At 38.8% G+C, this 14,117-nt stretch overlaps 3 protein-coding genes across 4 annotated transcripts; all 3 read right to left on the reverse strand.

Moving 5' to 3' along the window:
- Positions 1-973: 973 nt before the first annotated feature.
- Positions 974-3,687, reverse strand: LOC110833666 (E3 ubiquitin-protein ligase E3D). Its single transcript, XM_022071989.2, has one exon. The coding sequence runs from the start codon at positions 3,685-3,687 to the stop codon at positions 2,536-2,538; it is 1,152 nt and encodes a 383-aa protein (XP_021927681.1). The 3' UTR covers positions 974-2,535.
- A 26-nt stretch (positions 3,688-3,713) lies between these two features.
- On the reverse strand, positions 3,714-10,997 carry Dcps (Decapping enzyme, scavenger). Of its 2 annotated transcripts, XM_022071990.2 has the most exons (5): positions 10,498-10,997; positions 9,566-9,711; positions 7,732-7,956; positions 7,527-7,644; positions 3,714-3,871 (listed from the first exon to the last, which is right to left on the reverse strand). In XM_022071990.2, the coding sequence occupies exons 1-5, from the start codon at positions 10,835-10,837 to the stop codon at positions 3,714-3,716; spliced, it is 987 nt and encodes a 328-aa protein (XP_021927682.1). In that variant the 5' UTR covers positions 10,838-10,997. The 2 variants fall into 2 exon arrangements, with proteins under 2 accessions (XP_021927682.1, XP_087211580.1); XM_087355454.1 differs by lacking the exon at positions 7,527-7,644 and having other exon boundaries at positions 3,732-3,871; positions 10,498-10,940.
- Positions 10,998-11,131: 134 nt separating this feature from the next.
- LOC110833665 (tubulin alpha-1 chain) lies at positions 11,132-13,533 on the reverse strand. The gene is made up of 3 exons (XM_022071988.2): positions 13,373-13,533; positions 12,503-12,725; positions 11,132-12,375 (listed from the first exon to the last, which is right to left on the reverse strand). The coding sequence occupies exons 1-3, from the start codon at positions 13,373-13,375 to the stop codon at positions 11,249-11,251; spliced, it is 1,353 nt and encodes a 450-aa protein (XP_021927680.1). The 5' UTR covers positions 13,376-13,533; the 3' UTR covers positions 11,132-11,248.
- Between the last annotated feature and the right edge of the window lie 584 nt (positions 13,534-14,117).

The raw sequence follows: 14,117 nt of genomic DNA on the forward strand, positions 1-14,117 counted from the left end.
GCGATGATACGTAATATCACATGTACTGTCACACCAAGCAATTAAATTCTATTCTGTAAAAAGTTGGCCAATGAAAAAAATACAGCATATTCTGTAATTTGAACGAAATTAATATTTCGTTCTTCAGTACTAAATGCGATACACAGAAGATGGTTCATTGCTTGATGCAATAAGCCAGAAGAAACACCCCCTTCATTAGCTTCGGCGATATGGCTTTTTAACACCTATCAGACGTCAATCACCGACAGTTTCAAACGCGTTCTCTTTTTTATTCCAGTATAATGCATGCTACTTCTATAAGCGGCATTATCGCATATCATGTTGCTTCGGCGTATATCCTCCGAGGGAAAAAAGCTTGGCAAAATAGTAAATAATTTGTAATCCACAATTCCATGAAATGTAAACAAGATCATACATATAAGTCTTCTAACATTCATTGAGTGCTGAAGCACAAATGTCAGCAGCAAATCAAAATTGCATTCACAAATAAAATCAGAATATATTCTGGAAATCCTTAATCTTTTGTTTTCCAAGAGTTTTGGTGTCACTTTGCACACAAACATGCTGCCTGCCTCCACCTTCAGGGCTTTAGTGATGATTGAGATGATAATAGGCTATACAGGTTTAAACACGGAATCTCACCTCAAACCTACAAATTGAGGTAGTGTGTTCCTTCTAATTGGTGTACATCAAGAGTACATGGCATAATCCACCACCCACCAAGCTTCCCCCTCCCCTCCCCACAGAAAAGACTTAGAAAAGCTCCCAACCTCAACACTGAAGATCAATGCAGTAGTTTGTTCCTAAAAAAAATATACAACCAAAACAACTCTGAAGACAATAATCTAAACTCACATCACTCTGAAATCCCCAAATCCTAGTAGACTGAGAATGTCTGAAGACAGGGCTGAGAAGCGCATCTGAGCCAAAGGGAGAAGAGACAGCAGGAGGAAGATGTATAAGAAACTTCATATTCGTATTATATTATTTATTATAACCATTTACTCAACAAATTAATTGTTGTTACTAACAACAAACTGGATGTTTTGTGGCATGTGTCATCAGGCCATACATTTGTGGTATGCCAACTTCTGATACAGGCAAAAAACATTTTAAATAGAACTGTCTTTCAATAACATTCCTTGTATCCTATTTTGTTGTTATATATAATGCTGTTATGTACACAGGAACCATCTATGTTTGAGGTATCCAGTCACATAAGATCCCTAATGATTGGAATGATGATGGTTCCTAAATACTAGTGTCTTTTGATCACTTGACACAAATGATGGGCCAAATGAATCTAGTCACTCTGAAAGATTCAAATTATTTATGTAATGAACCTTCAGATTCCATAAAAGCCAGGGAATTTCTTCATTAGCTAAGTGATTATTAGCTTCTCAAGGACTCTGATCCATGGAGTTAATTAGTTCTAATTAATTACAAAACCATATTCTGCTACACCACGTTCAAGCTGTTACTCTTCTGTTCACAACACACATCAGAGGAATTAATGGTTTGTTTTATTTTATAACTCTGATGAGTTAATAGATGTGCATATTAAATTTCATCTCCAAATCTAACTCCACCATGTAATACATGGAATTCAATCCTGCAAATGACACAGACCAGTGGTGCTCTGCTTCCAAAATTACAAGGCATGTGCATGGCCCAGAAAGGCATTCTGTATGACAAAAATGTGCATGCTTCATATCCCTGTCTATTATTTTTGTTAACCATTGATATATGGATCCCTGAGGGCTAGAAATTGTCTGGTTCCTTAGTCCAAAGAAAAATCTGTCATGCATTGCTTAACATCACAATGCCTTGTTTTGTTTTAATCATATCAGTTTTATTCAATACAACAGGTACCCATTCTTTTTTAAAAAAGGTGGAATAAAAATAAATATGAGCAGATCAGTATGAAAAGTAATTACTGTGTTAATCACTTCAGAAGAGAAGAGTGTAACCTAGTGTAAACACGCAAGGATTAATTTCTGTTGTTTCAGTACAAGACCATTTAAGAGTGTTATGATCACCAGATGAAGTACAGAATTTTGTGCTTTGCTTACCACTAACTGACACAGCGTTACTGATGAATACTGAATATGAGAGATTTATATCAGAGTATCAGAGAACATTCCCATCCCCTGAAACTACCTCATTCCAATAGTGCATGTAACAAGTTATGCTTGCTGTATTCTCCAACTTATTTCCTCATGATTCATGAATCTCATCCACTTGTAAATGCCCATGAAAGAGGTCATCCCTGCAAACAGATACAACTGTTGCCTACCAACAACAACCAGAGTTGAATGCCTGCCTGGCTGAGAGGTAAGGTATAACCTTCACATCAAGGAAAGATGGTAAACAAGACATATGTATTCTCTAACATGTGTGTGTGTGAATCTACTGCATTCAATTCAACCAACTAACCAAACAGTTGTACCCATTAACCTTCTTCAATAGAATCTTACTAACAGTTATTATCAAGTCTCATGCCTGAACATGGGCCACAGTTTTATAAATCTTATGTCATAATCCTAAATATGTAACAAAGAAGCTGTTTGTTAATTTATATGGTGCAGGTATGAACTGTGTTCCTCTCACAAGGTATTCAAGTCCTTCAGTGAACATCTGTTTTGCTATTTCAATACACTGAACATTATAATCATTTTGCCATGTTTTAACCACACTATCACAATCTTTGTGATACATGTATAAGAGCTTCATAGTTTTCTTTACTTTTAGTTTACACTCCACGATTACTTTCCCAACACCATCTTTCACACATGAAAAGTCATCTTCATTTATACTCACAAGTAAGTCAAGATTTTTATCCATGGCCCAAAGCAAAAGATATTGAGAGTCTTTTTCTGAAAACCTTGTCTCTAAAACAAGTCGACACATCATACCAAATGAGTTCTTAAATGCTTCTTTAACTGTATGCATGAAATCTTCAAGAGCAGATGAATTAATTTTCCCTTCATACGAGATTGTGCAGTTCCATAACTTAACTGCTGACGAACTCACACATGTACCTAACCAAGCCATGCACCGTTTACATCTCACAACTTGTCCATTTCTAGTATTCAATAATGATGCACTTAATAATATAAGACATATATCATAAAAGCAATCAGTTTCCTTTGGTGCAAGTATTGAGTGTTGCATGTTAGAGGAATCTGAATGTTGATGACAAAACCAATCATTAACCTCCACTGACACTGAAGATGGCAGAGGAAGAACTCTCGTAAATAAGATATCTTGTTTTGACATAACCTCCCCACAACATTTACATGCCAACTGACATGGTCTGTCAGTACAAATGTATGGAGTTAATTTTTCAGTACTACGACTTTCAGTCATGCTTGAACTTTGGTCAAATAGTAAGATTTCACTAGCAAATGATCCCAAAATATTAACTACAGGCTCAGTGTGAATGCGAAAAGAAACTGAATTCTTCTGAACTTGCAATGTTGACAAACTAAGGGGCTTCAATTTATAGTCATGCAGATTTATCACCTGTACCATTTCACAAGTTCCAGACAACCATTTCACTTCCACTCCTGAAGTCTTAATATTAATTTTGACAGATTCTTTTTGATCTAGGCATTCCTTTGCAACAATAAAAACATTGCATACTTGAAGACGAGGTCTCATTTCCACAATAACTGAATGCATCATGATGACAAATACAAGAAAACCGTTCTTCAGCGTTTTTTCACTATTCCCCTCTTTTCATACTCAAGGAAAAGAGTTTCTGTTTCTTTCACTACAAATGAAAGTGTTGCCTTCTGATAGTAATCATGCATTAATTCAATATTATCTATAACGCTTGACAGAATGTGTGATCTTTCTGCATGTATACCTGAAACAAAATAAACTATGAGCAGTTAGTATATAAGGGAACCGATCTTATATTAGTTAGAAATGGAATCTAAGTCATAATAATAATAAAAATTGCCTGTATGGGATACAATACTGTTACAAGTTACAAAATCAATATAACAGTTTTAATTATCAGCAAAGCCTGAGCTTTAGGCACAGATTAGTAGCATTTGTAAAGGTATCTTAAAACATAAGAATTCATGCCACTATAACAAGATTGCTAATACCAAAGCTCACAATCTGACACACTCCTGAGCCAGCTAAATCAATTTTCCAACCTCAAAATCTATTTCTGTAAGACACATCTTCTGGTTATTAAATCTCCTTTTCAAAATAACAGCACATATCACACACACAAGAATGATTTTACTTAGAAATTACAATCAATGTAATGCACTTGCTCATCTTCATTTATTTTATTGGGAGATTAATATTTAAGCTATAAATGATTCATTTATGAATAACTTGTAATTCTATTACAAAGGCTAATAAACCTATGATTATAAATAATGAACTGCACATGGTCTGTAGCAATGCTAGATTTTTAATCTTTTGCCCATCTAGTCATAGTAAAATGTAGCAGTGACCTTTTGCAATTGGTAGCAGCAATATCAGAATTGTCTGGGGTCAATGATATCTGGTAAAGTTGTCTATCAAGCTGATACCACTATGTGATTTCACTGGACAGCATGAGGTTTATTGTTGGAGTTATGCCATGAACACTGGTGGATACCTTTCACTGTGACTAATTCTCAGTACATGGCTGGATAGAATTTCACCATGCATGGTTAACTCAATGGAGAGCAAAGAAAGTATTCACCACAAAAAACAGTATATGATGTGGTGTTTGCTGTACACATATTGTGCACACAACAAACAACTTATTTTGGTTGGCAGCACTAAACACAGTATGTCATACTAACCTTCCCCACCACCCCCTTCTACAAGATGCTAAGATAAAACAATGTGGACAATATGGTTATTGGATATTTTAATTAAACAAAGTGATACAATGAAGACAGAAATCTTCATTCTCACCGCTGTGAAAACATCAAATCTTACAAAGTGATACAATCATTGAAGATATCCGTCTTCTGGGTTGTTGCGCTGTGTAGTCTGGTTGATGTTAACCAACGTTTCTGAGGTCATACTGCCTCCGTCATCAGGGCGATGAATATGCCAATAGGGTGTGAGGTGCTAGGTTTATAGGCCGGAAAGTGAAAGGTGTAGCCTGCCCCAAGCCAATGGGAGCAGGCATGGGAGTGGACCAATGGTAGCACGTGGGCGAGAGTGGGAGAGGGAGAGAAAGTAGAGAGAGAAAGGTTGAGTTTGGTTGTATGGATCAGGGCCCTGAAAAGGGCCATGTTAGTGGTCTGGTTGGTTCTGGCGGCGCACTCTTGCTCGCTCTCGGAGTCCTCGAAGTGTGTGAATAAGAGGCTTCCAGGACCGGCTCAGGTGAAGTCCATCTTCCCTGTTAAAGTTATCGGGATGTAGTTCGATCTCGATGGCTTCCCTGATTATCCGATCCATGTAGCCGGTTTTTGAGGAGAGGATAGAAGTGTCCTCGAGCTGTATACGGTGTTCCATGTTGAAGCGGTGTTCAGCAACCGCAGATTTCTCGGACTGCCCGAGCCGGATGTGGCGTTCGTGCTCCTTGATCCTGGCCTCAACGGAACGGCCCGTCTGGCCGATGTAGACTTTACCGCACTCGCAGGGAACACTGTATACGCCAGGCGTCTTCAGTCCTAGGTCGTCCTTTACCGGCCGGAGAAAACTGGGAATTTTCTTTGGCGGAAGACCAACAGACTTGATGTCGTGCCTGGCCAGCAACCTGCTTATGCGGTTGAAGGTCGTCCCGACGTAGGGCAGGAAGGCAACCGAGGCTGGTTTTTCAGTAGGCGGATTGAGAGCTTTCTGAATCTGACGGTTGCTGTATCCGTTTTTCCTGAAGGTGGTGGTGAGTGTCTCCAGTTCACTCTGTAGGCTCTCGTGGTCGCAAATTCCAATTCCCATCACCACCCATCCAACAAACAGGCCGTGCTTTCGACCCTGGTACACAGGGCTAAAGCCCTTTGCGACCACGAGAGCCTACAGAGTGAACTGGAAACACTCACCACCACCTTCAGGAAAAACGGATACAGCAACCGTCAGATTCAGAAAGCTCTCAATCCGCCTACTGAAAAACCAGCCTCGGTTGCCTTCCTGCCCTACGTCGGGACGACCTTCAACCGCATAAGCAGGTTGCTGGCCAGGCACGACATCAAGTCTGTTGGTCTTCCGCCAAAGAAAATTCCCAGTTTTCTCCGGCCGGTAAAGGACGACCTAGGACTGAAGACGCCTGGCGTATACAGTGTTCCCTGCGAGTGCGGTAAAGTCTACATCGGCCAGACAGGCCATTCCGTTGAGGCCAGGATCAAGGAGCACGAACGCCACATCCGGCTCGGGCAGTCCGAGAAATCTGCGGTTGCTGAACACCGCTTCAACATGGAACACCGTATACAGCTCGAGGACACTTCTATCCTCTCCTCAAAAACCGGCTACATGGATCGGATAATCAGGGAAGCCATCGAGATCGAACTACATCCCGATAACTTTAACAGGGAAGATGGACTTCACCTGAGCCGGTCCTGGAAGCCTCTTATTCACACACTTCGAGGACTCCGAGAGCGAGCAAGAGTGCGCCGCCAGAACCAACCAGACCACTAACATGGCCCTTTTCAGGGCCCTGATCCATACAACCAAACTCAACCTTTCTCTCTCTACTTTCTCTCCCTCTCCCACTCTCGCCCACGTGCTACCATTGGTCCACTCCCATGCCTGCTCCCATTGGCTTGGGGCAGGCTACACCTTTCACTTTCCGGCCTATAAACCTAGCACCTCACACCCTATTGGCATATTCATCGCCCTGATGACGGAGGCAGTATGACCTCAGAAACGTTGGTTAACATCAACCAGACTACACAGCGCAACAACCCAGAAGACGGATATCTTCATACTCACCGCTGTCAGAACCTCAAGTCTTACATAGATACAATCATTTATTGGGAGAAACTGAAGATTTTAATGGTAGCAGAACAAATAGGGTAAGGCTGCTTAAAGATATTTAACATGAGTGAAAAGTACATCTGAGTATGGAGATGAAAGATACTTTTTTTGCAAAGCACAGCAGCAGTCACCAACAGGCTTTCCATGTAAGCCAAGATTGTTTGCAGAATTTTTTAAAATGAAACTATTTCTATGCAAGTTGGCAGACAAGCACTGCAAACAAAGGGTCCCTAATGTGCATAAAAAGATTGTGTTTAAAAAGCACTTTCATCACAGCATGGGACAATGATAAAAAACAATTCAGATGGCAGTGATAGCACCAGTGAAACATGCTAGTAATTGCATTTCATTATCACGTTTCTATCAGTTTTCCAAGTTACTGTTACTTTAACAGCCATGTGTGCTTGTGCAGATTTCTGGAGTGGTACTACCCACACTTACAATTTTACTAGTTTTGATCTTAAAGTATTAGTGTCATTCAAAATATGTCTTTTCTTAAAATACTATAGAAAGTGGAGTACAGGTCTCATTCAAGGGTGGACAGTATCTAGAGACATATGGTACATATTCTCTTCTCAAATATACTATACCTGGGGCAACATATTTCAGATATGTGAAATGCACATGTAGGTGATAAAATGAAGGCTGATAGTGGACATAAATCCGTAACTGAGAGGATGGAATGTTGTATTTTTCCTTTATAGCTTTCTGCAAAATACAAACAATTTAAATTTATTTCACACAATGAAAGAAACACAAAAGTTAAGTCAGCAAGATGACTATTTATATACTTACTATTCCCTTCTCCTTAATGTTCTTTAAAAGTGGCAAATGACAGCTGTTCAGATCACGGAGAGACTTGATTCCAGTTTGATGAACTATAGCTATCAGATATAGATCTTCAATTTGCTTTGCATCCCACTTTAAATCTGGCAGTAAAATGAAACCAATCTCAGGATTGGAATCCTCAAACACAACTCTGTCAGTTTCTGATTTATGTTCAAGTATGTTGATGACCCACTGTAAGCAATGAACAGAAGTTAAAATGGATGTTTCTAATGTACCAACAAAATCTGTTTAGAATTCCACTAGTGTCTCCAGACTACTAGCAGAACCATTTAGAATTCATAAGGGGTATAATACAGTAGTGAAGTATCTCCAATTGCAGTTAATTCTCAAATGCCACTTTCACTCGTGTAGCATATCCTGTTTGACAGGCAGATGCTGTGATGACTAAAGACTTGCTCAAAGTTCTGGCACACGAAACACAACAAACCAACTATCAAACTTGCCACTTCCTGGCAAGCGATTAATTGCCAACCACAAGTAAACAGAGACTGTTCTTGAAAATATCCTGAGACTGACAAGTAAATGCACAATTACCAATACAACATAAATCTTTCATATAAGATAAAATTATGCCGTAGGATTATTCAGATATGATAAAATTTTATGCAGTTAGTTGACAGTACACAGTCGTATTTATAAAGCAATTGAAAGAAAAGAAAAACTATTTATTTATCAGGTGATTAGAAAACATGTTGGATAAAATAACAAAAAAGATACTGTATTCATTAACAATCTTGAACCCATGATGGGGCTAAATGACCAAGGAAAACAGCAAAATAATACATAAAATATTTCTTCCCAAAATATATGAAAAACATAAACAGAGATATACAAAATTATTACAGTATCATGTAATGACAGTTAATAAAAATATTAGTAATAAAAATTAAAAGTAATATAAGTGAAATATAAGTAAAATTAAATTCTGTAAGACAGACATTATGGATGAATTATTTTCATGAATTATGGGCCTAACAACAAGAAATAACCAGCAGCCAAACACATAGAACCAGTAACTTCACAAAATTATATAATAGCCTAAAACAAGCATAATCTGTACTGGAATTAAATTCTGAATGCTCTTACATGACACATATGCTATGCAAGCTTTGTCGCAAGTATCATCTGCATAAGCACAGCAAAAGCTCACTGGTGAAGTAAACATATGTGTATAACTTCAACATTATGATTTACTCATTAACTTCTATCACCTAATCTTATTCACAAACAAAATGAGCAAACTGCTACACAGCAATTACATATGCAATGTACATACTTTTAAATATTGTCATTAAAATGAATGGCCATACATGTTAATATTTCATTACTCTACTGATTTACCATTAGAGTTTATTTAAAACCACCATCATAGTTTTAGATTATACAAAGAACTACTTTACCACAGCTGTGTATTTTTCAAAAACCTATAAAAACACACTGTATGATAAAATACTATGTGGTGCTATTAGACCCCACCTCACAAGTTCATTCGTTCCATCCACCATGTTGTTAGAGTCCACTTTGGGAATTAAAAATCCTCCAGTGGTACAATGTTCATACAAAATATGAAATAAATCTGTCCAGCAATTCTCGAGGTAAATCATGCAGGCAGGCAGAGTCATTCAGACAGACGGGCTCAGCCCTATATGCATTCATTTCATGCACATTATACAAAGAACTTTCCATGTTAGGACACAGGTTAACTTATATTAGTGCATTGACAAGAATTAATGCACCTGTTTAAAGATTTTCAATGTAACATCTCCACTACAATATTTACCTGCAAACTAAATTTTTCTTTCTGCAGATGTGGCAGTGTAACTGAATTATAGAGTTCTGGTGTCTCCTCAATCAGATGAACGTCTTGTGACTGATATTTTTTTATGTGCTTCTCTGTTGCTGGATGTATCACTGTGGTTTTAATACCTAATAATAAAAGCCAATAATGACAACATTAGTAATGTTTATTTATCAGGCAAGAGCTGTTCAGCTGATTTTCTTTTAACTTACTTGTATTTACACCTGGTTACTCCTGTCTTTAGTTACCAAACCTACCATAATTACTTCATATTTTCACAAGACTGATTCCCACTGAGTTCACATGGCCCAAAGGTGCACTTTAAATATTTTAAATTATCCAATATGATGTGTATTTTTCCATAACAGGTCATTAGCCACAAACACAACCTGGTGAAATGAGTCAGTTATGTGCACAATGGAATCTTATCAACACTCACTTTCATGCATATAAGCAATGTGTATTATTTAATATGAAACACATGATAGCATGCCCCAATAGTAGTGAACAAATTACTTGGAAAGCCACAAGAACATTGCTGTTGCATGCCAGTAGGTGCATTCAGAGCTACATGGGAATTTAAACACAGTTCCATAACCTTACAACATTTTTAATGCCTTCCCAATTTATCCTTTACTTACACACACTATAACATATTCCAGTTCTTCAGGAGTGCTTACTACAGCATTACTTTTTTCCTTTATAGGAAGCGTCACGAAAACGACAAAATCGACAGCATTGTGAGGCCTGTGGCTTCTTCAAAACTCAGATATCAAAACATCATGGAATCAGTTAATTTATTAACTTTTTCAGCTAAACAACTAACACCTTTGTTCCACAGCATGCACAAGAACGGCAAATTCTACACTAAATTATGGCACACATTCGAGGAATATGAAAATACTGTCACTCACCATTGTATTTTACACTAGGAAAACATTCGTAAAATCCATATATGTCATTGCTGAATTCCTTATGTAATGTGCAAGAATAATCCAATGTGTTCTTCAGGCTTTCTTCATTAAACGGCTTCTTTTCTAACAACACAATTGCCGTTCCGCTTTTGTTATTAAATGAGCCCTCAATGCATATGGTTTTCCTCTGACTGTTAATACTTAAAATTCGTTTCTGTTGGAATTCTGAAAAGTCTTTCAATACTGTATGTATATTTTCATCATTCTCTTGTATATCACTTTGAATTTTTATCTTTTTTGATGCCGGTTCACATTCTTTAGCACCATCCGCCATATTCATAACGTGATCTGTGCATGGCCGACTATTTTTCTAGACTTGCTTTAATCTGTGGTATGAAAGCTAGTTCCTGTGGTAATTCGAACAGATCAGAATTTTAATGAGCTTTTTGTGTTACGGTGTTTTGCAAACTAAACACACGACATACGCAGTGCCCCTCCTTCAAGCAAAACTTTTTTAATTTTATAAATAAAAACTTCTCATTTTGATTCATGATCATGTTCAATAACGCTTGGCACAAATATGCATATTTAGATGACAGAGAAAGGATGGGAGGTAAGAAATTGCACAAAAAAATTTGCTTTCAAAATGAACTCATTTTAATACATCAGCAAGCGCTAACGGACAGGTCGCAACATTATGGAACAAAATTCTTACAATACTGGTAACCCAAATTGAAACAGGAGTAGAAACTTAGTACTCCTCTGCCCCCTCTCCTTCGCCTTCAACAGAATCCATGCCTACTTCCTCATAATCCTTCTCCAGGGCTGCAAGATCCTCGCGAGCTTCAGAGAACTCGCCTTCTTCCATACCTTCACCCACATACCAGTGAACAAAGGCACGCTTAGCGTACATGAGGTCAAATTTGTGGTCCAGGCGAGCCCAGGCCTCGGCAATGGCGGTTGTGTTCGACAACATGCACACCGCACGCTGTACCTTTGCCAGGTCCCCTCCAGGAACCACAGTTGGTGGTTGGTAGTTGATGCCAACCTTGAAGCCAGTTGGACACCAGTCCACGAACTGGATCGTGCGCTTCGTCTTGATGGTCGCTATGGCAGCATTGACATCCTTGGGAACAACGTCCCCTCTATACAGCATGCAGCACGCCATGTACTTGCCATGTCTTGGGTCACATTTTACCATCTGGTTGGCAGGCTCGAAACAAGCATTTGTGATTTCAGCTACAGACAGCTGCTCATGATATGCCTTCTCAGCTGAGATGACAGGGGCATAGGTAACCAGAGGAAAGTGGATGCGGGGGTAGGGCACCAAGTTAGTCTGGAATTCGGTCAGGTCAACATTCAGAGCGCCATCAAACCGGAGAGAAGCGGTAATTGAGGATACAATTTGGCCAATCAGCCTGTTCAGGTTGGTGTAGGTGGGGCGTTCAATGTCCAGGTTACGTCGGCAGATGTCATAAATGGCTTCATTGTCAACCATGAAAGCACAGTCAGAATGTTCAAGAGTGGTGTGGGTGGTGAGGATGGAGTTGTAGGGCTCAACAACAGCTGTTGAAACCTGAGGGGCGGGGTAGATCGCAAACTCCAGCTTGCTCTTCTTTCCGTAGTCAACCGACAGCCTTTCCATAAGCAGAGATGTAAAGCCGGAGCCAGTGCCACCACCAAATGAATGGAAAATCAGGAAACCCTGAAGACCAGTGCACTGGTCGGACAGCTTTCGGATGCGGTCCAGTACGATGTCCACAATCTCCTTGCCGATGGTGTAGTGACCTCGAGCATAGTTGTTAGCAGCATCTTCCTTTCCGGTAATCAGCTGCTCAGGGTGGAATAGCTGTCTATAGGTTCCAGTGCGAACTTCATCTGTGGACACACCAGTCAACGTCCAATATCATCAACATTATACTTTACTACATTTCAACATGCATTTCCCAATACTATTGAACAGGATGCTCCTTTGCTTCACTTATAAGATTTCAAATGTACATACCTACTACTGTGGGCTCCAGGTCCACAAAAACTGCCCTTGGTACATGCTTTCCTGCCCCAGTTTCACAGAAGAATGTGTTGAAGCTGTCATCACCACCTCCAAGAGTCTTGTCAGATGGCATTTGACCATCAGGCTGAATACCATGTTCCAGGCAGTACAATTCCCAACACGCATTTCCGATCTGCACGCCGGCTTGCCCAACATGAATTGAAATACACTCACGCTGAAACACAACACTACTTCAGACTACCCTGTCACATTACAAGATATTGAAAAACCATGACCTTTCATATGCTATTAAGTGAAACATGAAATTACAGTACCTTATGAATTTCAAAAATGTTTTAGAGCCACAGTTCAAAACCCACACATATGGAAGCAGTGATTCTTCAGACAATGCCACATCAATGCATGTAGAAATATATACAACCGATGCATCATCGGTCACACAAATCCCTTCTTAGCAACATGGAAACTCATTTCATACAGAACCTCACTGATCGTTCCAAGTTTATAACAAATTAATTCCAGACTCAACTTTCTCTTACAAGGAAATTCCATCATTTATTCAACCCTTAATAAAAATTTTTGAATATTCAGTGGCAATAGTTCCTGCATTGCCGACATGCAGCAACTGCCACGAGGAAGCAAAATTAATTAAATTTAGGTTATATGATTAAGTATCACACAAAATTAAAGATTCATATTACTTTCGCATTAATTCGAAGCCAGAACTTACATTTTATTAATCACAAGTAATAACGTATTTTGCAGAGGTAGCACATTCAATTCGTGAAAAACATTGTATCAAAGAACACAGCGAAAATTACTTCCTTAAAATATCTGAAATGAGCGAAATATAGTACTCACCATTGTGGTAGATAATTTGACGACCTATAACAAAAACCGTCTTAATTATTCGACGTTGTTTGAGAGAACCAAGCAACGACGATTCTCCAAACCGACAATCAGGCCAAGTGACGCTAGCCCTTGTATGTATATAGAACTGTGGCATCATAGAATGCAGACACCTCATTGGTTCTCCGATGGGTATGTGATGTCATACGGGTGCGGTTATCCACGACACGCCACCTTATTGGCGAATTTAAACAGGAATAATTTGTACAGCAATTTAATCTATAAACGATTAAAGTATAGTATTAATAAAGACATAATCTGTTATGAAACAATTCATTTTAAACCGAAATATCAAGCAAAATATTTGTTTAATTTTAAACGGCTTTACACTGTTGCCTACATAAAATACGGTATTTGGGGTGGGGTAAGATGCCGGAATGGCCTATCGCCGTTTAAGGATCGGAGGGGGAAATGAAACGCGTCATCATATTGTGGAGGTCATGTCATAATCTCTACATGCCACAGTTGAAGTGCAAATGCGCACTTCATTATAACGCAGATTAAGTAGGAGTAACATGCATTTCCATTATACATATTACTTTTCATACTCTGTATGTTAAACAATAAACCATTTATTGATTGTGCCTTTCAAAGTTGTGACCAGGTACTCTGTTAGTCACAAATGACAAATTTTGTTGTTTGAACCAATGATACAATATCCGCCCACACATCAGTAATCTTTGTTTCCAAATGCATG

The sequence above is a fragment of the Zootermopsis nevadensis genome, unplaced genomic scaffold, assembly GCF_977971745.1.
Source record: "Zootermopsis nevadensis isolate Lab colony 2312 unplaced genomic scaffold, Znev_1.0 Znev_ptg000002l, whole genome shotgun sequence".
NCBI lineage: Eukaryota > Metazoa > Arthropoda > Insecta > Blattodea > Termopsidae > Zootermopsis > Zootermopsis nevadensis.

Bases quoted from the DNA above. Each gene is read 5' to 3' on its own strand.
- LOC110833666 (XM_022071989.2), bottom strand. From the start codon at position 3,687: ATGATGCATTCAGTTATTGTGGAAATGAGACCTCGTCTTCAAGTATGC.
- Dcps (XM_022071990.2), bottom strand. From the start codon at position 10,837: ATGAATATGGCGGATGGTGCTAAAGAATGTGAACCGGCATCAAAAAAG. The intron at 7,957-9,565 runs GTAAATATTGTA...CATTGCTTACAG, and splicing joins AAGAAAAATTTAGTTTGCAG to TGGGTCATCAACATACTTGA. The intron at 7,645-7,731 runs GTAAGTATATAA...TGTATTTTGCAG, and splicing joins ACATTAAGGAGAAGGGAATA to AAAGCTATAAAGGAAAAATA.
- LOC110833665 (XM_022071988.2), bottom strand. The intron at 12,376-12,502 runs GTATGTACATTT...GTGTGTCCACAG, and splicing joins CCTGGAGCCCACAGTAGTAG to ATGAAGTTCGCACTGGAACC.